This window comes from Bufo gargarizans, unplaced genomic scaffold (assembly GCF_014858855.1).
Source record: "Bufo gargarizans isolate SCDJY-AF-19 unplaced genomic scaffold, ASM1485885v1 original_scaffold_1465_pilon, whole genome shotgun sequence".
Classification (NCBI taxonomy): Eukaryota; Metazoa; Chordata; class Amphibia; order Anura; family Bufonidae; genus Bufo; species Bufo gargarizans.
In genome coordinates, this window is record NW_025334371.1 from 55,481 (window position 1) to 80,556 (window position 25,076).

At 45.7% G+C, this 25,076-nt stretch overlaps 1 protein-coding gene across 1 annotated transcript; it reads left to right on the forward strand.

Annotated features, from left to right (window-relative positions):
• The first annotated feature begins 13,526 nt into the window (after positions 1–13,526).
• Positions 13,527–15,038, forward strand: LOC122923321 (activin receptor type-1-like). Its single transcript, XM_044274105.1, has one exon. The coding sequence runs from the start codon at positions 13,527–13,529 to the stop codon at positions 15,036–15,038; it is 1,512 nt and encodes a 503-aa protein (XP_044130040.1).
• Positions 15,039–25,076: the final 10,038 nt, after the last annotated feature.

The window sequence follows — 25,076 nt, forward strand, 5'->3', positions numbered from 1 at the left end:
AAAGATGGATTTATAAAATTGGGGTATACCACTGAGGAAGGGGAAAGCGTCTCCCCGAAACGCGTCTGGTGAACATTCAAGTAATACCCCATCTCTCACGAACAAAACTGCACTTTGACGAAAAAGCAGAAGGATTTCTTTATTTTTAAAGGACCTTAAAATACGTCACTGACCTGCGCCTGAAGTTCGTGACTCTCACATTGAGTCAGACTCCGGAAGTAACCGTGGAACGCACGTGGAACGCGACTCCATAGCCGGGACGCCGGCATCTAACGTGGAGCAGGAGCCGACTCACCACTTGCAACCAACGTGAGAGCCAGGCAAAGGTAAGCCCACACAGTAGGTAAAAATTCTTGAAGGAAATTGACAAAACTGGAAATCCAAAGCACCCATTTATAGAATACAGATATCGTCAGCTATTTAACTGAGTGGATCGAACTGCAACATTGTTATTGCGGAGACTAGATGTACTCAACATGAACTATTAGCTGAATGTGAGAAGCCACCTACGCGAAGCACCTTATCTGATATACACCATATTATATCAAACAAGCGGCTACCAAATACTCATCTGGATTATTCAATGAATATGGGACTGAACTATATTGTCTAATATATTGTTTAATATGTTTTTAGTATATTGGTGATATACATCTGAGAAAATCTACTAGTATTATATTGCTGAGTTGGCGAAGGCGACTTATTCAATATATCCTCCTCCCTCCTTAACTATTGGGGACCAACATAGTGAGGTTTTTTGGAGTGGTGACCTTCGCCCAAACAGCATTGTTTCTCTGATATACATCTGACACTTCATTTTATGGCTGTTTTTTAGTATATTAATATCTATTTTATTTGATTATCTAATAAATACATTTTGTCCCATATTTTCCGTATACGAGTGCTCATTCACACTTTTTTTAATATTTTCAATCCAATTTTGAGGTGTGTCTCAAACGTGTTTGGCGCACCTACCTTGAGGGAGTGGGAGTGAGCGGATCTCTGAAACAAATATATGTAGGTTAAAAACATAACGTAAAAAAAGTATCATAAAAACATGGTTAACGAAATCTGCCCTAAGTAAAGAAAAAGCAAACTTATTAATACCGGTCTGCTTCTCCAAATGGTGGCGTTGTAGCGAGACACTATACATAGTCTAGATAAGTACAAATATACATGGACTTAGTTAGACCTCGTTTCTTGGCAGTCAAATGTCCTTTAATGTTCAAGGATCCCTAAAAGGGTATATTGTAGTAATATCCACTTTAAGATGCGCACTCCGTTTATCAGAATATTGGCACAATATGTTTCATATAGAGACCTCCAGTTTGTGTCACTATAAATACATATAAAAGATACCAGGAAAGAGCCATCGATTGAGGTGGTTTGTAGTAATAGATGTAGGCGCAGTGACGCCGTGTACTTTGGGTAGTAATGCAGGTATTGTTCTAAAGTTATATTAGAAAAATAAGACTGGCACTCAAGCATCTGTGCACCATATGGAACAGGGACAGTTTATTGGATGTATAATCCGTGAGATAGTCACAATAAAAGATATAAAATACAAATATAAAACAAATAAAATAGTATAAAACACTAAATGACTCTAAATGAATCCCAAAAATGAGTCCCATAAGGTCACAGTGGTTCCTGCCTATAGCGATAGTAGTGACAGACATAATACTGGATAACAGTAATAGTATGCCTAAAAGGGGGAGTATGGATCACTGTGTGTCTCTCCTGAACCGCATATAAGGTCCCTTAATTGGCTGTAGAGAAAGGGAAATCCAAATAATGTGGTGGAAAGATCCCCCTCTAGGTTCTGGGGACACCGTTTTCACAAAGATGAAATCACAATATGTTCCTAAGGCCTCATGCACACGACAGTATTGGGCCTCATGCACACGACAGTATTTGGCCTCATGCACACGACAGTATTTGGCCTCGTGCACACGACAGTATTTGGCCTCATGCACACGACAGTATTTGGCCTCATGCACACGACAGTATTTGGCCTCATGCACACGACAGTATTTGGCCTCGTGCACACGACAGTATTTGGCCTCATGCACACGACAGTATTTGGCCTCATGCACACGACAGTATTTGGCCTCATGCACACGACAGTATTTGGCCTCATGCACACGACAGTATTTGGCCTCATGCACACGACAGTATTTGGCCTCATGCACACGACAGTATTTGGCCTCATGCACACGACAGTATTTGGCCTCATGCACACGACAGTATTTGGCCTCATGCACACGACAGTATTTGGCCTCATGCACACGACAGTATTTGGCCTCATGCACACGACAGTTGTTTTTCTCAGTCCGCAAAACGGGCTTCATTGTTCCGTGATCCGTTTCCGTTTGTCTTCCTTTATTTTTAGAGGTCACCAGACATGAAGGAAAGTAAAAAATAAAATCTAAGTCAAGTTTGCCATGCAAATGATAGGAAAAAACGGACGCGGACGCAGATGACAATCTTGTGTGCCTCCGTGTTTTTTCAGGGACCCATTGACTTGAATGGGTCTGCGAACCGCTGTCCGTGAAAAAAATAGGACAGGTTATATTTTTTTCACGGACTGGAACCACGGATCACGGACGCGGATGACAAACGGTGCATTAGCCGAGTTTTCAACGGACCCATTGAAAGTCAATGGGTCCGCAGAAAATCACGGAAAACGGAACAACGGACACGGGACACAACAACGGTCGTGTGCATGAGGCCTAAAAATAAGTCCAGGTATTCAACTTGAAAGATGGTTAGTCTAAAAATGCAGAGTAAGGACTATGTTGATCCAGTCATGCAGAAATTAGACTTGGTTAGTCAGATGGGATATAGACTGACTCTAGACTTAGTCAAATGTGGATCTACTTGTTAGGTAGAGATAGTAGATAATTCCAATGCTGATGTTATATCATACGGTACTTGGTGTCTTACCGGTTATGTTTTCTCGAAAACCGGTGACTGTTTGTTCCGTACCACATCAGACAATGCTACTACTCACCGCGGTCACCGTCTCTGCTATAACTCACCGGCGTCCTCGCTTTCCGCTAACTATCACGTGGTCCGGGTCAAGAGTCGCGAGAAGAGACAAAACAATAAGAAAAGACAAAACTTATCTGAAAGTAGAAATCTGGCAACTCCAGAAGCAGCACAGAGAACAACCGACCAGCTAGTAAGAAGACAGGAAGAAAATCTATAAACCGCACCTCCAAGAGTGAGAAGCGGCTACTAATGGGGAAGGTAAATTACCAACAAGCAACACCTGAAGCAACGGGTGTGGCATTCACCAAAACATGTGTGATACTGCCTGCTGAGCTGTGTATCTAATCCTATCCTGTGTGATACTGCCTGCTGAGCTGTGTATCTAATCCTATCCTGTGTGATACTGCCTGCTGAGCTGTGTATCTAATCCTATCCTGTGTGATACTGTCTGCTGAGCTGTGTATCTAATCCTATCCTGTGTGATACTGTCTGCTGAGCTGTGTATCTAATCCTGTCCTGTGTGATACTGTCTGCTGAGCTGTGTATCTAATCCTATCCTGTGTGATACTGTCTGCTGAGCTGTGTATCTAATCCTATCCTGTGTGATACTGTATGCTGAGCTGTGTATCTAATCCTATGTGATACTGCCTGCTGAGCTGTGTATCTAATCCTATCCTGTGTGATACTGTCTGCTGAGCTGTGTATCTAATCCTATCCTGTGTGATACTGTCTGCTGAGCTGTGTATCTAATCCTATCCTGTGTGATACAGTCTGCTGAGCTGTGTATCTAATCCTATCCTGTGTGATACTGTCTGCTGAGCTGTGTATCTAATCCTCTCCTGTGTGATACTGTCTGCTGAGCTGTGTATCTAATCCTATCCTGTGTGATACTGTCTGCTGAGCTGTGTATCTAATCCTATGTGATACTGCCTGCTGAGCTGTGTATCTAATCCTGTCCTGTGTGATACTGTCTGCTGAGCTGTGTATCTAATCCTATCCTGTGTGATACTGTCTGCTGAGCCGTGTATCTAATCCTATCCTGTGTGATACTGTCTGCTGAGCTGTGTATCTAATCCTATCCTGTGTGATACTGCCTGCTGAGCTGTGTATCTAATCCTATCCTGTGTGATACTGTCTGCTGAGCTGTGTATCTAATCCTGTCCTGTGTGATACTGTCTGCTGAGCTGTGTATCTAATCCTATCCTGTGTGATACTGTCTGCTGAGCTGTGTATCTAATCCGATCCTGTGTGATACTGCCTGCTGAGCTGTGTATCTAATCCTATCCTGTGTGATACTGTCTGCTGAGCTGTGTATCTAATCCTATCCTGTGTGATACTGCCTGCTGAGCTGTGTATCTAATCCTATCCTGTGTGATACTGTCTGCTGAGCTGTGTATCTAATCCTATCCTGTGTGATACTGTCTGCTGAGCTGTGTATCTAATCCTCTCCTGTGTGATACTGTCTGCTGAGCTGTGTATCTAATCCTATCCTGTGTGATACATCTGCTGAGCCGTGTATCTAATCCTATCCTGTGTGATACTGCCTGCTGAGCTGTGTATCTAATCCTATCCTGTGTGATACTGTCTGCTGAGCTGGGTATCTAATCCTATCCTGTGTAATACTGTCTGCTGAGCTGTGTATCTAATCCTGTCCTGTGTGATACTGTCTGCTGAGCTGTGTATCTAATCCTATCCTGTGTGATACTGTCTGCTGAGCCGTGTATCTAATCCTATCCTGTGTGATACTGCCTGCTGAGCTGTGTATCTAATCCTATCCACTGTGATACTGTCTGCTGATCTGTGTATCTAATCCTATCCTGTGTGATACTGTCTGCTGAGCTGTGTATCTAATCCTATCCTGTGTGATACTGTCTGCTGAGCTGTGTATCTAATCCTTGCTGAGCTGTGTATCTAATCCTATCCTGTGTGATACTGTCTGCTGAGCTGTGTATCTAATCCTATCCTGTGTGATACTGTCTGCTGAGCTGTATATCTAATCCTATCCTGTGTGATACTCGGTGACCTCCTGCCCAGCAGCTTGTGTGTCACTCAGACCACAGCTCAGAGGAAGGAGAAGAACGGCGCACAGGGGAGTATGTACTATATGTGTACCGGCAGTAAGGGGGGCGTTATATATACTACAGGGGAGTATGTACTATATGTGTGCCGGCAGTACGGGGGGAGCATTATATATATACTACAGGGGGCATTATATACTGCAGCGTCTACAGAAACCTTTGCCCGCATCTTCCACTAATTGTGGAGGTTTAGCTCAGGTGCCGTACGGCAGGAGCAGCCAGGAACACAGACACAGGAGAACTCTTCAGGTCAGAAGTTTGGTTTATTAAATGAAGAAGACAATACGTCCATCTTACAGCCGCTTTCTTCAGCAGTATGACAGGAGCAGTAAATGGTGACACCAAAGTCCTCACTTCAGAGTGTTCCCAATAACGAGCTTCTTCTCACCAGTCTGTGTGGTTGGGGTAGAGCAGAAGACCTCAGCTACTCAGCTTGTCCAGCCTGGAGGAACAGAGAAAATCTCCTCTTTAGTCTCTGTTTCTCCCCCTCCCACCCAGTAACACCTACACATCACCCAGGACTTCTGGATTACCGTATATACAGTGGATATAAAATGTCTACACACCCCTGACAAAGATAAATCATTTCAGAAAATTTTCCACCTTTTTTTTTTTTTTTAAATTCTTTTTATTTATCATTTTCTTCTTCTCATTAAGACATACCATACATAGGAATTAGCCATTACAAGGATGCATATATATATGCCGTACTAAATTACAAAAGTATCACAACAATACAAATATACACCATTATACAAAATCATGTCATAACAATTTATCCCCTTCCTTTAATCTTTTGGAAAATCCTCTTAACAAGAATAAATTCCCCTTTAGAAAGAAAGAACATTTTCCACCTTTAATGTGTCCTATAAACTGTACAACTCAACGTAAAAACAAACTGAAGTCTTTTAGGGGGAGGGAAGAAAACCAAAAAAACTAATGGAACACAGTGAAGACCGTCATCATCAAGTGGAGAAAATATGGCCCAACAGTGACATTACCAAGAACTGGACGTCCCTCCAAAATTGATGAAAAGACGAGAAGAAAACTGGTCTGGGAGGCGACCAAAAGGCCGACAGCAACATCCAAATCAACAAAGGAATGGCTTCAGCAGAAGAAGATTACAGTTTTGGAATGTACCAGTCAGAGCCCAGACCTGAATCTGATTGACAATCTGTGGGGTGATGTGAAGAGGGCAGTGCCCAGGAGATGCCCTCGCCATCTGACAGAGTTGGAGGGTGTCTGCAAAGAAGAGCGGGCAAATCTTGCCAAGTCAAAATGTGCCATGCTGATAGACTCCTACCCAAAAATACTGAGTGCTGGAATAACATCAAAAGGTGCTTCAACAAAGTATTAGTATAAGGGTGTGCACACTTATGCAACCATATTATTATTTTTTTGTTTGTTTGTTTTCTACCCTCCACCTAAAAGATTTCAGTTTGTTCTTCAATTGAGTTGCACAGTTTATAGGTCACATTAAAGGTGGGAAAAGTTCTGAAATGATTTATATTTGTCTCATTTTTTTACATCACAGAAACCGGACATTTTAACAGACTTTTTATATCCACTGTATATATATATATATACTCTACCTACATAGAATGAATAAGAACTGAATAAACTTACCTTCCAGATGGTTTATCTCTGATGATACAACCGCGACGCGCCAGAAAATCTGCCATAAATTCCTGAGGATCAGAGAAGCCGCTCTTGCTGAAGTCCAGTTCTTCGTAGGAGACGACGCTCAGACAATTGCCTATTTTCTGCACGTTTTCCTTTGCTTTAATCACATCTTGTGCGATTTCGGAGGCCTTTGCGTTTTTCTTGCACGCTCTGCGGAGGTGCATCGACAGATTGTCGTGAAATTCCCCACAGGTCTTGCAGACTAGGGGAGTGCGATTTCCCTTCTTGGCAGAGCCCATCTTTGATGATCAGTAGGAAAGTAAAATGCTTCCTATAGAAGAACTGGAAAGGCGAGTATCCGATCCCCTCAGAGTACAGCAGCGGAGTCCGACAGAAGTAGAGAAGTCCTCGCAGTCTTCAGAAGAAAAGCTGTGGAGCTGTAGCAGAAATCTCCAGGAGCCGAGCACAAGTGATCTGATGCCCGGTCTCTGGAGGCTCCATATATACAGTCACACTGACCAATCAGAGAGCAGGATAAAACAATAGGCTCCACTGACCAATCAGAGAGCAGGATAAAACAATAGACTCCACTGACCAATCAGAGAGCAGGATAAAACAATAGACTCCACTGACCAATCAGAGAGCAGGATAAAACAATAGACTCCACTGACCAATCAGAGAGCAGGATAAAACATTAGACTCCACTGACCAATCAGAGAGCAGAATAAAACAATAGACTCCACTGACCAATCAGAGAGCAGGATAAAACAATAGGCTCCACTGACCAATCAGAGAGCAGGATAAAACATTAGACTCCACTGACCAATCAGAGAGCAGGATAAAACATTAGACTCCACTGACCAATCAGAGAGCAGAATAAAACAATAGACTCCACTGACCAATCAGAGAGCAGGATAAAACAATAGGCTCCACCCGACCAATCAGAGAGCAGGATAAAACATTAGACTCCACTGACCAATCAGAGAGCAGGATAAAACATTAGACTCCACTGACCAATCAGAGAGCAGAATAAAACAATAGACTCCACTGACCAATCAGAGAGCAGGATAAAACAATAGGCTCCACTGACCAATCAGAGAGCAGGATAAAACATTAGACTCCACTGACCAATCAGAGAGCAGGATAAAACAATAGGCTCCACTGACCAATCAGAGAGCAGGATAAAACATTAGACTCCACTGACCAACCAGTGACGATACTGAAATAACATGTGATGTGTATTTAAATATTTAAACCCTACGGGGGCAATGATATTAACCGATTATCTGACAGATTTTCATTGGTCAGATGGCCGTTTACACACACAGATCTTTTGTTCTACGCACCAACTATTGGTCTGATTGGACAGATATTGCTCAGATAACCTGTTGGTGTAAATGCCCCCTAAGTATCTGCAGCCGGTCTGGACACCTTGGCGCGGCTTTCCTTCGCACCTGACAATCTAATATAATTTCTGCCAACACAGCCACTAAAAACATTATTTTGAGTTAAATTGGTTATGAAAGATTAAAGGTCGATTCACGCTGAGCAGAGATGATGTCAGAGAGATCGCTTTGCATCAGCCACAGTGGTCACCAGACGAGCCTTTGGTGGTGGTGGTGTCACAGTGTGGGCAGGTGTGTCTGGTCAATACAGAAGTGCCCTACACTGTGTGACTGGTCCAGTGACTGCTCATACTACTGGAAGAACATCATTACTCCAGTCACTGCCTCTGCATGAACAACTCTGCGTGAGGCCGAACTCAAACAGTTGTAGCATCAATTGTCAGACGCCTTAAGAGAGATTGAGAAGTTGAAAGCAATTCAAACTTCTGGGCAAATTGTTAGATGCAATGTGATCGATTGTTCTCAAGGTCACATTAATAGTTCTCCGCAAGCGAGCTCTGCCTAGGAAATAGTTGCCTCCGTCCCTCCTGTTGTGGAGATCAAGAGAGATGGATGAAATAGACCTATAATTTTTGCTTCCGTGGAAAGAGGCCCCCAGTAGAAGATGTTGATTAATACTGGAGCCTCTCCAAATTTTACATGCGCTTCACCCCCTGATACATCCTTTGTCTACAGGGCGGAGGCTCCATTTACAAGCCTTTCGGGGACCCCATGTTGTGACCATAGAAGGAAAGGAGACGGTGTTACAGATAGAGAAACAGGAAATTCATTGAAAGGCGTGTTTGATGGATTTACATGATTCTGTCTCTATTGTAGGTTCTGATTTCCAGGGACAACATGGAGCTATTGTTGACTATGTAAATGAGAGGATCTGGTTTCATGGTAATGAGAGCTTTGTGTTGTCTCTGATTCCTCTGCTGTGTATGCAATTAAGAAACCAGAGGTCTCTGCACTTCCAGTCATGATGATGTGAGGGTGTCAGAGATAATACAAGAGCATGAATACGTGTTCACTAGACATAACAATGACTGTGGTAAAATGGATGGTGAGGAGATTATATAGGAAAGAGCTCATGAGCCCCAAAAGCAACAACCTGAAAACCAAACTTCTGTTTCAAGTTCGGCGCACAAGGTTCGGGTTGTCTAAGAATTCTATGGGTAACTTATGGTTTGTGGTAGCTGAATCCATAGCAGAATTATTAGATAACCCGAACCTTGTACGGCAAACTTCAAAACGGAAATAGTAGTATAAGAAATAGCTGCACCCACTCACAGCCACTAAGAGGCGCTCTAAGCTAAAAGTGACTCACCCTTCGCGGTTGCAAGAAAATATATAATACTGGAAGACTCTCAACACATGGAGTCGTATGGTTTAAATGCAGGTCACAAAATTTATTGATAGATATATAAAAGATTAAAAAACTAAAAGTATGTTAATATAAACACTAACAACAAATAGCTTACTGAGGTTGGGTTTTCACAGTCTGGTACCAGTGATGGCGTAATATCATGAATCATATATACAAAGGCCCTATGTCAAAGATCAATCCTTGTAGTGGTCTGATATTACTGCAAAAAAAAAAGGGTACACAATTGAATACCTATAAAAGAAAAATAGAAAGGGGAATAGGAAAAGGAAAGTCCTCCTTCTTCTCATCTTCAGCGAGGAACAATGTCCGCTGAGATGGAATCAATAGTCCAGTTGTAATAAGCTTTAAATGTGATTCTTTCTTATGCAAGCTTTAGAGTCTGCCTAATGATGACCCACTATGCGGGCTTACCTTTCCATAGTGCCGGCCGATCACTCTGATTATTCGGGGCCCGCTGAAAGCCGGCGCCCCGGCTGTTTCCTGATCAGCGTCCCACGTGGATTCAGAGATAGGTTTGTCGCTCACACGGGCGAGTATTCCGGATGCGATGCGTGAGTTGAACGCATTGCACCCGCACTGAATCCCGACCCATTCATATCCATGGGGCTGTTCACATGAGCGGTGATTTTCATGCATCACTTGTGCGTTGCGTGAAAATCGCAGCATGCTCTATATTCTGCGTTTTTCACGTAATGCAAGCCCTATAGAAATGAATGGGGTTGCGTGAAAATCGCAAGCATCCGCAAGCAAGTGCGGATGCGGTGCGATTTTCACGCACGCTTTCTAGGAGACGATCGGGATGGGGACCCGATCATTATTCTTTTCCCTTATAACATGGTTATAAGGGAAAATAATAGCATTTTGAATACAGAATGCATAGTAAAATAGTGCTGGAGGGGTTAAAAAAATATAATAATAATTTTACTCACCATAATCCACTTGATCGCGCAGCCGGGATCTCCTTCTGTCTTCATCTTAGCTGTGTGCAGTAACAGAACCTGTGGTGACGTCACTCCGGTCATCACATGGTCCATCACATGATTAATCACCATGGTAAAAGATCATGTGATGGATCATGTGATGACCGGAGTGACGTCACCACAGGTCCTGTTCCTACACAGCTAAGATGTAGACAGAAGGAGATCCCGGCTGCGCCATCAAGTGGATTAAGGTGAGTTAATTTTTTTTTTTTTTTTTTTTTAACCCCTCCAGCGCTATTGTACTATGCATTCTGTATTCAGCATGCTATTATTTTCCCTTATACCCATGTTATAAGGGAAAATAATAATGATCGGTTTTGTATGTGGTCAGGTGGGCCATATCTCCAGAAATTGTACATATTGACAAGAAAAAGCCCCTGTACCTCCTGCTGATAATTCAAAGAGTTGTAGCATCAATTGTCAGACGCCTTAAGAGAGATTGAGAAGTTGAAAGCAATTCAAACTTCTGGGCAAATTGTTAGATGCAATGTGATCGATTGTTCTCAAGGTCAGAGAAGGTCAGTAAAGGACCCTCTTTTTCAGAGGGTCCTTTACAATATTGTGACTTCTTAACAATATTATTCCGTCACCGCCCTAAGTAAACGCGCCAGGTTGTAGTGTTTAATATCAGGGAAGTGAAGTCTCCTATGTTTTGTTGGCAGTTGAAGTAGGATATACGTGATCCGGGATTTTTTACCTCCCCAGATAATGTACGGTATAAATAATTCATCTTTGGTATAGCGGTAAAGAGAAAGAAAGGAGCCGAGGAAATTCCACCATTTTCAGTAAATTGGCCCTTCCTAGGTATGAGAGTAAAGTCTTCCCATTTACCTGATGTGGATTCCAGGTTGTTAATACAGAGACTGATGTGGGATCTGTATAGTTTAGCCGGGTGTCTCGTAACGAGTATTCCCAGGAATTTTAATGAGTCAGTTTTCCACTGACAGGAAACATGTGAGGACCATAGTGCTTTGGAGGGGCTGCGGAGTAGCAGTATCTCTGTCTTGTCCCAATTAATAGTGTAGCCCCCCCCCCCCCCCCCCACCTGCATGACCTGTTTGGGTTTGGTGACTAGAAGCAAGATATCATCTGCAAACGCCGCAACCTTCAGTTCTCTAGCACCCACCCAGAGTCCCTCAAAAGCCAGACATTGAGCCCGGACAGTGGCCACTACTGCCACCCTGATATTAGCCACACTACTCTGCCCTGGAGTAAAGCCGTTCTAAGCGTCACAGAGGAGGTCCGGGAGCAGTACTTGTATTTGGTTAGAGAGGATCTTGGCCATCAGCTTAAAGTCCTGATTTAGAAGTAATATTGGGCGATATCACTGGGGTAGGTCTTTAGGAGATTTAGGGAGGACTATCGCTCTTGACTCGACCCGGAAAAAAACTTTTATAAAGTCAGAGTGGGCACTATGTTTAGAGATAAGATCTTTAATATTCTGCAGAGATCCCTTTGGGGTCCGGGGTCTTACCACTGGGAGCTATGGAGCATCTCAATTCGTCCTCTGTGATTGCTGCATCTAGCATTTCTTGTTGTTCAGAAAAGCATTAATTGCTGAGGGGTTTGTGGGAGAGGCTCTGAAAAGGTCCTCGTAGTAGTTGCAGAATATGTCTTCAATCTTCTCCTGGTCAGTGGTATGGGCGCCAGTATTAGGGTTCGGCAGTTTCATTATTGGCTTATAGGGATGTTTATATTGAGTTAGGGTGGATAATAATTTACAGGTCCTATTTCCCCAACGGTAACATTTATTTTGGGACAACTGAACTTGCCAGTGACACTGAGAATGTATGAAGGAGTCCATGAGATGCTTAGCCATTGAGTGAGCCTGCTGCGTCTCAGAAGATGGGGTCGAGGCATATGTCATTTGGTTTCGGAGAAGGGTAAAGCATCAAATTTATCTTTGTACTTTTTTTCCCCTACATGACAGATAACTGACAATATGGCCTCTCATTAAAGCTCTGGAGGTGGCCCAGAGTAACGGGACGTTATCAGTATGGACAACATTGTCATCCAGAAAGGAGTCCCAGTGTACTTTAAGAAAGGCTTTATAATCGTCAGAATCTGCCAAGTACAAAGGGAACCTCCACTGTTGGGCACGTGGGCATGTGAGGAATAGACAGAGAGGAGCATGGTCCGAAATCAATATCGGGTGGATACGAGAGTCATGGTGGTCGGCAAACAACTGAGTGGAGATAAGGAAGTAGTCTATATGAGAGAAGGATTGATGGCTGAGGGAGTGGCGGGTGTATTCTCTATCCATGGAGTCCACCACCCTCCAAGGATCACGGAGAAAGCTCCTCCATGAAGTGCAGAGGGGAAGTGGTATCTGCTGAGGATTGTGGGGACAGCGAGGAGCAGTCCAGGGCCGGACATTGCACTTAAAGTTTAATTTTTCTACTATTATTAGATTTGTAGGGCCAAGTTCTAACAGAGTCTGGAGGAGCTGTGTGTAAAAGACATGTTGTTCATGGTCAGGATAATAGAGATTAACCAGGAAATATAAATTGTTGCCTATCTCTTGTTTGGGCGGTTTCGGGGCGTTTCTAGCTTTATGCATGGCCGGAAGTAGAGAGTCGTCCAAGTATGAGTAGACTTGTGAATGGGTAGACTTCCCAGCCAAAGATATAGTAAATCCCAGCAGGATGGCGAACAGGAAGACTGCTATCAGCAAATTATGATATGGATCCATCATACAGTACGTGACTGAAGAGGCAGAGAATTGGCTCAATAACAGAAGGTGATACCAAAAGTGGCCACATGAGGGCAGCAGGACCCCAGACATCTCCTGCTGAGGAACTAATAGAGGTGGGGCCAGAAGTCAGTGACCTCTGTGGTTGTTTTATGCTGCTGTCTGATTGGTCAGTGGAGTCTATTGTTTTATCCTGCTCTCTGATTGGTCAGTGTGACTGTATATATGGAGCCTCCAGAAACTGTGCATCAGATCACTTGTGCTCGGCTCCTGGAGCTTTCTGCTACAGCTCCACAGCTTCTCTCCTGAAGACTGCGAGGACTTCTCTACTTCTGTCAGATTCCACTGTTATACTCTGAGGGGATTGGATATAAGGGCTGTACAATGGTGGGTGGTGGTGTAATTTTTCCCTTACTCATATCTAGCATGGAAGACGAGGAGGTTAAAGGGAATTCCGTCCAATATAAATGTGTGTGTGAGGGGATTTCCTGCGGCAGCAGAGACCGCTGTTACGGACAGCAATGCTTTGCCTCCCTCAGTATGAACGATGGTCTCTTGGTTTCTCAGAAAGGCTGCTTCCAAGTCTACGAGCAAAGCATAATGACCTGCAAGACCCCTCCTTCTGCTGACCAGGCCGTGGACTGCTGTCAGGGCGACCTCTGCAACATGAACATTACAGCACACTTACAAAGCAAGTCAGGCACCGTCGAGACGTTAAATTCCAGCGTGGAAACCCTGGCGATATTTATCCTGGCTCCAGTAGTCGTTCTAATAGTGCTTTCAGTTGTGGCCCTCCTGGTCTTCCGAAAAATTCAGCAACGACACATGGAGCGGTTAAGTGCACGAGATGCGGAGTATCGGACTGTAGACGGGCTGATCGCGTCCAACGTGGGGGACAGCACCCTTGCAGATCTGCTGGATCACACGTGCACATCTGGCAGTGGGTCTGGGCTTCCCTTCCTGGTGCACAGAACAGTCGCCCGCCAGATCACCCTTGCAGAATGTGTTGGTAAGGGTCGGTACGGAGAAGTATGGCGCGGCCACTGGCAAGGGGAAAGCGTCGCCGTAAAGATCTTTTCATCCCGAGATGAGAAGTCCTGGTGCAGAGAGACTGAATTATACAACACGGTGCTGTTAAGACATGAAAACATCCTAGGCTTCATTGCCTCCGATATGACTTCAAGAAACTCCAGCACACAGTTGTGGCTAATTACGCACTACCATGAATTGGGATCCCTCTACGATTACTTACATGTAACCACATTAGACACGGTGACCTGTCTCAGAATTGTCCTTTCCATAGCCAGCGGACTAGCACATTTACATGTGGAGATTTTTGGTACGCAGGGGAAACCTGCTATTGCTCATCGGGATTTAAAGAGCAAGAACATTCTAGTTAAGAAGAACGGACAGTGCTGCATTGCTGATCTAGGATTGGCCATGATTCACTCACAATCAACCAATCAGCTCGATGTTGGGAGTAACCCCTATGTAGGAACCAAGAGGTACATGGCTCCCGAAGTCCTCGATGAGACGATCCAAGTGGATTTTTTTGACTCTTACAAAAGAGTTGATATTTGGGCTTTTGGCTTGGTCCTCTGGGAGGTCGCCAGATGCATGGTTAGCAACGGCATTGTTGCAGATTACAAACCTCCCTTTCATGACGTTGTTCCTAATGATCCTAGTTTTGAAGATATGAAGAAAGTTGTCTGTGTGGATCAACAAAGACCAAACATTCCTAATAGATGGTTTTCAGACCCAACGCTAACATCCCTGGTTAAATTGATGAAGGAATGCTGGTATCACAACCCATCGGCAAGACTCCCAGCCTTGCGCATCAAAAAGACTTTAACCAAAATTGACAATTCCTTAGATAAACTGAAATCAGACTGCTGAACGTCAGTTAAAAAGAACCCGACACAGTGCTTGCTTGCCGAGGTGTAGACTTTTTTCTTCTTTTTTCACACTCAGCAAGGACCACTAGATAGTTCTTAGTAACCGCATAATTGTCCCACACAACTATCGATTTATCACTTACCGGCCCAGCAGGTAGCAACTGCCGCTGGCTTACTTTCACTTTAATTGCCACACATGCTAAATTTGGAAAAATCGTACCTATTGTTGTCACGGGTTCGGTAGTCCCGGGAGACAAGGATACTCCAGGATCCTCCATTACACGATTACCTGCAGACTCCTTACTGCAGTGGTTACCACGAGAAACGCCATGACTCTATCCTCCTTCCAGACGAGGAGTTACACTCTTTGGAGACCTTTCCTTGGGATCTCCAGCCGCAGAATATGAAACACTTTCTCCGCTCCATAACTTCTGGACAGCTGCACGCTGTTGTGGTTGGCCGCCCCTAGCAACTGCCTCATGGATCCTCCGCACATCCTCTCTAGGACTCTGCTCACACATAGGAATTACTGAGAGCCACACCGCTCTTCACCTCGTTTTCTTCACGACGGTTGCCCTTGGCAATGACACATATCACCATCTTTTCCTCCGGCACTCGACTCTCACCCAGGTTCAGAGCAGCCCCCCCCAGTGCAGCACTTGGCTTCCTAAACAAGCAATTTGTTTCCTGCACCAGCTGCTTCATTACTGTCTCTGTGGCTTCGGTTTTCTGCCAAACTGGACCCCTTCTCACAGAGGACATCACCTCCCATATGAGAAATTTCCGCCACACCGGACCATCTTTTACCTAGGTCGCCATTTTGACCAAATTTTCTTTCTACCGGTTAGTCTCTTTCACTTGGGCACCCGGCCCTTTCTGCCTTGTCTTTGCTCTCAGCAACACCTTGCCTTTTCATTACTCCTAGCAACCTGTTGTCTTGCCTGCATCCGCCATGACGAATTGAACCTTGCAGCCCCTTCTGACGTCACTACTATGTTGGGGTCACGTGGAACAGTCTCTTCACTTTCACCAAGACATGACGTTCACACCCCCTGCGGGTACATAAGGTCAGCTTGGCACAGCTTTACACAGACACCCGCTGTCCACTTGGGCACAGGGAGGTACAGGGCTTCTACTATGAGTTTTCCATATCTCCCCTTCCCTGGGTAGTACAAGAGAGGAAGGCCCAGGGGAACGTTCAGCTCATTCCCTGGATTTGGAAGATGTAATCGGTATATTGATAAGATATAAGGTAATTTCATAAATCCTTTTGAACTCTTGCTTCCGGACTATCTGGGAGGTTTCTTTGATGCAGTTGACCAGCTCGACCCCCCAGCAGGGGGCCATCCTGTCAGAGAAGAGAAGCTTGTTTCCAGTTAGGCTAATAAGCCCCTGACTGTTTAAGGAGGGGGGTCGTGGTCTTCTGGGATCCCCCTTCTTCTCTTATGTGGCTCCACCCCTTTCTGGTGGGGGGGGGGGGGGAGGATTTGAGCTGGTTCGGCTCTGCTACATGGGGAGCTGGTTTTGGCAGGAAGGTGTTAACACAGCCCTGTGCTTGGCCTGCCCCTCCCGTTCCTCCCATGTGCTGAAGGAGTCAGCCCCCTCTGCTTTAAGTATTTTCCCCTCCCGTATATCTCCCTCTTGACTGGCCAGTGACGGGTTTGCAGGTACCTGGCTCAAGATGTCTGCAGGAGACCCTCTGATGGTTGCTCTCCTGGCGCGTATTGAAGTGGAGGGAGTTGGCTGGTTGCGTGCGGAGCCTGTTCAGCAGCACCAGCCGCCTCCTCCAGCTTTGCTCCCTCCTGAGCCCTCTTCTCCTCCCCTGCCCCCTCCTCCACAGAGCAGCATAGCTGCGATCCCAGCAGCAGGGAGCTGACGTTCCGCTTGCCCCACTCGTCCCCCCAAGCGATCGGGACATAGTCCCCCTGGCAGGGCGCACGCTGTGTGCATTAACCCCACCAGGCCTGTCATTTTACATAATGTGCACAGGGCGACTGTGGCCACCCAGTAAGGGATGTACGGCCATCGCAGCACAGCTTACAGGTTCCTCCCTCTTCTCCCCCCTCCTTTTCCTGTGTCTAACTCTTCCCGCGCTCTGAAGAGCACATTGCTGCCAGCTATGAGTGCCCAAAATAGTTCTCCCTCAGCCTCAGGCCCCCCTCACCCCCCCCCCCGGCAGCTGCACAACTGCATATCACGCCACCTAACCCAACTCTGCCCCAGGGATCCCCTAGTGTTTCACCTGACCCCACTGAGATATATGTGGATGCGGCTGAGCCTCCTACCGACCCAGTAGCTGCCAGGCCCATGCGTTTACAGGCGCCCGCCCCTTCCCAGACCCACCAAGCCATGTCACGGAGATGTCGTCGGAGATCTCCCTCCTCCCCGTCAGAGGGTTCCAGGAGGCGGAGTCATCACTATTCACGTAGGCGCCAGTCCCGACGCTGCTCCAGGGATTCCGGGAGAAGTTGGCGCTCCAGGTCCTCGAGATGACGCTTTACCCGTTGTCTTCGGACGTTTCGTCGGGTGCATCTGGGGAGCCTGGTTCAAGATCACATCCTGGACGTTCATGAGAGCCTCATCACCTCTCCAGGGCCTCCAGCCTGATCTCTCAACCTCCCCGACCAGACCCGCCTACAGCTACGGTTACAGTGCCAGCTACTCCATTGCCTGCTACCGGTGAGTTTCCACTTACGGGGGTTTGGGGGGGGTGGGTGCCGGTGGGTGCCGGTGGGCCAGAGGCTGCGGCGGCCCTTAAGGTAATTCTTGACAAATTGCAACCTTCCTTTCCTCAGCTTACTATGCCTACTGCGAAACCCTCTTTGGTACAGGCGAGCATTCATAAGGACACCATCTTTTGCGGCGTTAGTCCTTTAGGGGCACATTTGGAGGAGGAGATTAAAGGAGAAAATTTGGCAGAACCAGTATATTGACATTTGGTCTTTAGTCACCGTGGATCAGCATAAATGGGCGACGTCCGGCTGAGAAATCATTTGTGCGTCCACGGGTCGCAAAGATTATGAACAACTGGCTTCAGGCCTTTTCGGTTCTGGGCTTTGTTATGGGTTAGCGTCATTCTGAATGCTGCTCTGAGCTCTTTTTATATATGGACACCATTTACAGCGCTTGCTAATCACATGGTGGTTCCGCATGGTGGAGGTATGACGAGGAATTCCGCCGTCGCCTTGCCCTCCAACCCGATATCGGATGGGGGGTTAAGGCTTATGATGTGTGGTTGCGGTTGATGGTGTCATAGCGGCCTCCGTTTCCCAGCGCGGCCACTGGTTTCAGTCAGGGATCAGTGGCCGTGCGTTGCCCGGGAACATGTTGGCTGTTTAATGAGGGACATTGCAAGTTTGCCGGGCTCTGCAGATTTAAGCATGAATGTTCCACTGGCGGCAGCCTACATTCAGCATCCCGTTTCCCCCGCCCCAAACCCAAAAAACTCTCTTCCCACAGTGACCCAAAGGACCCCAGTGACCGTAGTAGAGATGGGGCCTTGGTTAGACCAGTACCCCAATAAACAGGTTGCATCGCAGCTTCGTTTTGGATTTACGTTTGGGTTTTTCATTCCTTTTGTTCTTGGCTATTGCCCTATTTTTTCGGAAAATCTTGCATCAGCAAAAGAACACCCCTCGGTTCTCCGTAACAAAGTAGTGAAAGAAGTAGCGATGGGTAGAATCAAAGGCCCCTTTACTTTTCTCCCCTTTTATAATCTTCGGATTTTGCCCTTGGGCGTGGTTCCCAAAAAAGAACAGGGTAAATTTGGTTTGATTCACCCCCTTTCCCACCCAAAGGGCACCTCGGTGAATGATGCGATCTCCCCTGAGAACGTCTCAGTTTTCAATGTGTCCTTTGACAGGGCCATTTCTCTTGACAGGGCCGCTGGTCAGGGTGCCCTGATGGCAAATACAGATATTGAGTCGTCCTTTCGCCTCCTTCCTTCCAGTTCACCCGGATTGCTATCACCTGTTGGGATGCTGTGTGGATGACTGTGTATTTTTATGATACGTGCCTTCCCATGGGCTGCTCAATATCTTGCCATTACTTTGAAATGTTTAGTTCTTTCCTCAAATGGGTTGTTCATTATGAAACTGGTTCTAGCTCCATAATTCATTATTTGGACTATTTTTTTGTTTATTGCCCCTGGTGATGGGGACAGGTGCCAAATTTCCAATACTTCATGAAGCGTTTGGGGGTTCTGATCTCATCAGCCAAGAAGGCCACCCTCCTCCAGGTTCAATCCCTCCTTGGTTTGTTGGTTTTCGCTTGTAGGATAATGCCTATAGGGCGTCTTTCTCTTGCTACCCGTGGTGCCACTTCTCCGCGGCACCACATTCGTATCACCGGCTCCTTGAAAGCAGATTTACGGGTATGGCAGGTTTTCCTTTCTTTCTATAACGGTCACACCTGCTTTTTGCTGGGCGAGTGCACCAATGCGGAACTGTCCTTATTTACAGATTCCTCAGGTTCCTGTGGCTTTGGAGCCATTTTTGGTTCCGATTGGTGCGCATCCCCTTGGCCTGAAGCTTGGCAAGCATTAGGCTATTGTAAGAACCTGACTCTTTTGGAACTCTTTCCAATCATCGTCGCGGTCGAGATTTGGGGCCCTAGAGTGGCTAATTGGCATGTTTGCTTTTGGACCGATAACCTAGGTGTCGTTCATTGTATTAATGGTTTGTCTACCACTTCCTTGCCCGTTCTCAGTCATTTGCGGCATCTAGTGTTATGTTGTCTGGAGTATAATGTCTTTTTAAGGGCCCAACATGTCCCTGGCACCTCTAACCTTACTGCTGATGCTCTTTCTCGGTTTCGTTGGCAGGAATTCAGGATCCTTCTCCCGGAGGCGTGCCCAGATGGAGTGATCTGTCCTGAACAACTTTGGTGTCTGGTAGAGAACAGTTGATGCCCTTACTGTCTTCCTCAGTGACTCAGGTGACCTGGAAAGCTCACAGTAAGGCATGGGAGGAGTTTCTTTCCCTTGGTGGGGACTGGGACCTGCGGAGGGATGAGGTACGCCTCATTGAACTGTTATTACGCTTGCGCTCCTTGGGTGTTTCTGCCGCTGTGGCCCAACGTAGGCTGTCTGGGGTTTCTTTTCAATCCCGTATTCTTGGTTGGCCTGCCTCCTTCGCATAATCATTCAGGGGGCCTCCGTCCCTCGAATATAGCACTAGGTAATGGGTCGGTGCGTATTAGAATCCTTCTCTCTAAGATTGACATTTTCGGTAGGGGTGCATGGATTCCCCTTCACCAGGTTCCGGTAAGCTTGGTACACCAATACATGCAGATACGCCCATGCGGGTTTAATTTGTTGGTCCATCAGGACCTTTCTCCTCTTACAAAGTTTCAGTTTATCTCCCTTTTTAAACGATGCTTGCGACATGCGGGCGTTGATGCTGGTTCGTATGGCACTCATTGTTTCTGTATCGGCGCTGCTACAGAGGCAGCCAGAGCTGGCCTTTCCGAGGCTGAGGTTATGCGGATTGAGAGATGGCGCTCAGCTTGCTTTGGAACTTATATTCGCCCTGATCTATTATAAAAAAAAAACAAAAAACATACAATCATATTATTGTGCTGCAGGCATACTTATTTTTCGGATTTACAGGTGTTTTCTGTCCGACCGTCTGCATCCTTGGCCAGACCCGGTGGTGAAGAGGTATTCGGGGACTTCGCTGGTCCCATGTGCTTCCCGAGGTGGTTGATATCAGCAGGTCCGCTGTTGGTCCAGTTATTTTGGTTATTCATGCCGGGGGGGATGATCTCTGCTCTTTGAGAATGGCGGAGCTCATGACTCTTATACGTGCAGACATGGAGCGCTTCGCTTCCTTTTTCCCCGAGCTGGTCATGGCCTTCTCAGAGATCATTCTGGCATGGTCTGGCATGGTGCTAGGGATGCTGAGGCACTTGAGAGATGCCGCAGAACAGTTAATGCCCGTATTTCTCTGTATATACGTTCTCACGTGGGCATCGTAGTATGTCACCGGCAACTGGAAGGAGACAACAGGTCCTTGATGCGCCCGGACGGTATACATTTGTCAGACATCTGCCTGGACATTTTCTTATCCGGGTTACAGGATGGAGTGGAGCATGCGATGTGTATGTTGGGTGGTGGTCGAAGCCCAGTGTAGGGGTACATGGGCTCCTTCGTGGCGGCATATATATGCAAACGACAAGACGGGGCAAAGTAAATGGTGGACTTGCCCACTGGGAGGCCAGTGGCCAGCATACCGCTCATGATGGTTGACGGTTTTGAGCAGTTAAAGCTCGGTGTTTGGTTGGTATAAGAAAATAAATAAAGCTATGGTCGATCACCAAACAAGTTGGAGTCCTGTGTTGATATGCGGTGTGGTTGGTAGTTCCGGTAAGGAAAAGTGGGGGAGTGGGGGTTGGAGTTGTCCATCCTCCTGGTTTGGTTTGGGTTCCCGGACAGTCTGAGACACCTATGAAGTCTATTTCCTATGGAAGATTCCCACCCCCCCAAAGCAAATTTTCAGGCATCAAATTATATTCCCCCATATTCCTCACAGTCGCCAATAGATGTCTTTCACATGCAGTATACTTGATTTAGACAGCAGTTAAAACTTGAGATCTGCAGGCAATGGGGCACAACCGTCCATGTTTTTCCTGGCATAGGACAGTTTATAACGCTTGATCGGTGGTCGCCACCTCTAGATGGAAAGTCTCTGCAGGATCTGGAGTGATCAATGCCGTTGCCTCCATAACAGACCTTTTCAATTAATTAAAGGCGTCTGTGTGAACCTCAGCCCATTCCTTTCTGATGTCATCTTCTTTCATCTTTCTTTAAAAGATTATATGGAGGCCGTGTAATGTCTGAGAAACCTAGAATGAAGTTCCTCCGGTATTGGACTAAACCCAGAAATGACCTCAATGCTATGACAGGAAGGTCCAGCTTTTGTGTAATGTCCACTTTGTGCTGATAATGCCTTTTTCCGTCAGGTGTGATATTGACCCCTACAAAGGTCAGTGAGGTTTGCATTAACTGATGTTTCTTGGGATTTACCTTCAGTCGGGATTTCACCAGCAATTACAGCAACTCGTTAAACAACGGCATATGTTCTTCTTCACTCTCAGTGGCCAAGACAAGATCATCTACATACTGCAGGACAGCTTCAGGGTTGGAAAATTTCCTTAACGCAGCAGCAATCTTCTTATGGAAAGTTGTTGGTGAATTGTGCAAACCTTGTGGTAATCGAGTCCATGTATACTGGTGGCCTTTCCAGGTAAAAGCTTGTACTGTGAATGTTTGGCGACAGGAATGCTTCAGAAACCATTACAAATTTCTAATATGTAGGATACCTTTACTTTTTGAAGGATTTGGTAAAGAAGGGTAGAGGTCTTTCTGACAACTGGTGCGCTGGTCGGTGTAACCAAATTCAATTTAAGATAATCCAGAGTCTCCATGACTAGTGTTGAGCGAATTTCAGTTTTCAAATTTGGTGTACAAGGTTCTGGTTATCTAAGAATTCTGCTATGGATTCCGCTACCACGGACTATAACTTAATGGTAGCAGAATCCATAACATAATCCTTAAATAACCCAAATCTTGTATGATGAACTTGAAAACAGAAGTTCTCTCATCCCTATCCATGATCCATCTGGTTTACTAAGGCCAATTTCTTATTGATTCACATTATCTTAATATTCCCTGCTCTAACAATGACTCAATGATTTTCTGGATATATGTTTCACTATCATTTGGAAGAGGCTGTTGCTTTTGGGGCTCATGTGCACATGGTTATGTCTAGTGAACACGTATTCATGCTCTTGTATTATCTCTGACACCTCGCATCATCATGAATGGGAAGCGCAAAGACCTCTGGTTTCTTAATTGCATACACAGCAGAGGAATCAGAGACAACACAATGATCTCCATTACCATGAAACCAGATCCTCTCATTTACATAGTCAACAATAGCTCCATGTTGTGCCTGGAAATCAGAACCTACAATAGAGACAGAATCATGTAAATCCATCAAACACACCTTTAAATGAATTTCCTGTTTCTCTAACTGTCGGGGGTCCCCGAAAGGCTTGTAAATGGAGCCTCTGCCCTGTAGACAAAGGATGTATTAGGGGTTGAAGCGCATGTAAAATTTGGAGAGGCTCCAGTATTAATCAACATCTTCTACTGGGGGCCTCTTTCCATGGCAGCAAAAATTATAGGTCTATTTCATCCATCTCTCTTGAACTCCACAACAGGAGGGACGGAGACAACGATTTCCTAGGCAGAGCTCGCTTGCGGAGAACTATTAATGTGACCTTGAGAGCAATCGATCACATTGCATCTAACAATTCTTCCAGAAGTTTGAATTGCTTTCAACTTCTCAATCTCTCTTAAGGCGTCTGACAATTGAAGCTACAACTATTTGAATTATCAGCAGGAGGTACAGGGGCTTTTTCTCGTGAATATGTACAATTTCTCGAGATATGACCCACCTGACCACATACAAAACATCTAACAGCTTGTCCTTTTTTCAGAGAGTCCCTCAAAAGCCAGACATTGAGCCTGGACAGTGGCCGCTACTGCCATCCTGATATTAGCCACACTACTCTACTCTTGAGTAAAGCCGTTCTAAGCGTCACAGAGGAGGCCCGGGAGCAGTACCTGTATTTGTTTAGATAGGATCTTGGCCATCAGCTTATAGTCCTAATTTAGAAGTAATATTGGGTGATATGACTTGGGGTAGGTTTTAGGAGATTTAGGGAGGACTATCGCTCTTGACTCGACCAGGAAAAAACTTTTATAAAGTCAGAGTGGGCACTATGTTTAGGGATAAGATCTTATAGTATTCCGCAGAGAATCCATTGGGGTCCGGGGTCTTACCACTGGGAGCTATGGAGCATCTCAATTCGTCCTCTGTGATTGCCGCATCTAGCATTTCTTGTTGTTTAGAAAAGCATTAATTGCTGAGGGGTTTGTGGGAGAGGCTTTGAAAAGGTCCTCGTAGTAGTTGCAGAATATGTCTTCAATCTCCTCCTGGTCAGTGGTATGGGCGCCAGTATTAGGGTTCTGCAGTTACATGATTGACTTATAGGGATGTTTATATTGAGTTAGGGGGGGATAATAATTTACCGGTCCTATTTCCCCAACGGTAACATTTATTTTGGGACAACTGAAATTGCCAGTGACACTGAGAATGTATGAAGGAGTCCATGAGATGCTTAGCCATTGAGTGAGCCTGCTGCGTCTCAGAAGACGGGGTAGAGGCAGATGTCATTTGGTTTCGGAGTAGAGTAAAGCATCAAATTTATCTTTGTACTTTTTTTTCCCTACATGACAGATAACTGACAATATGGCCTCTCATTAAAGCTCTGGATGTGGCCCAGAGTAACGGGACGTTATCAGTATGGACAACATTGTCATCCAGAAAGGAGTCCCAGTGTACTTTAAGAAAGGCTTTAAAATCGTCTGAATCTGCCAAGTACAAAGGAAACCTCCACTGTCAGGCACGTGGGCATGTGAGGAATAGACAGAGAGGAGCATGGTCCGAAATCAATATCGGGTGGATACGAGAGTCATGGTGGTCGGCAAACAACTGAGTGGAGATAAGGAAGTAGTCTATATGAGAGAAGGATTGATGGCTAAGGGAGTGGCGGGTGTATTCTCTATCCATGGAGTCCACCACCCTCCAAGGATCACAGAGAAAGCTCCTCCATGAAGTGCAGAGGGGAAGTGGTATCTGCTGAGGATTGTGGGGACAGCAAGGAGCAGTCCAGGGCCGGACATTGCACTTAAAGTTAAAGTTTCCCCCTATTATGAAATTTGTAGGGCCAAGTTCTAACAGAGTCTGGAGGAGCTGTGTGTAAAAGACATGTTGTTCATGGTCAGGAGAATAGAGATTAACCAGGAAATATAACTTGTTGGCTATCTCTTGTTTGGGCGGTTTCGGGGCGTTTCTAGCTTTATGCATGGCCTGGTGTAGAGAGTCGTCTAAGTATGAGGAGACTTGTGGATGGGTAGACTTCCCAGCCAAAGATATAGTAAATCCCAGCAGGATGGCAAACAGGAAGACTG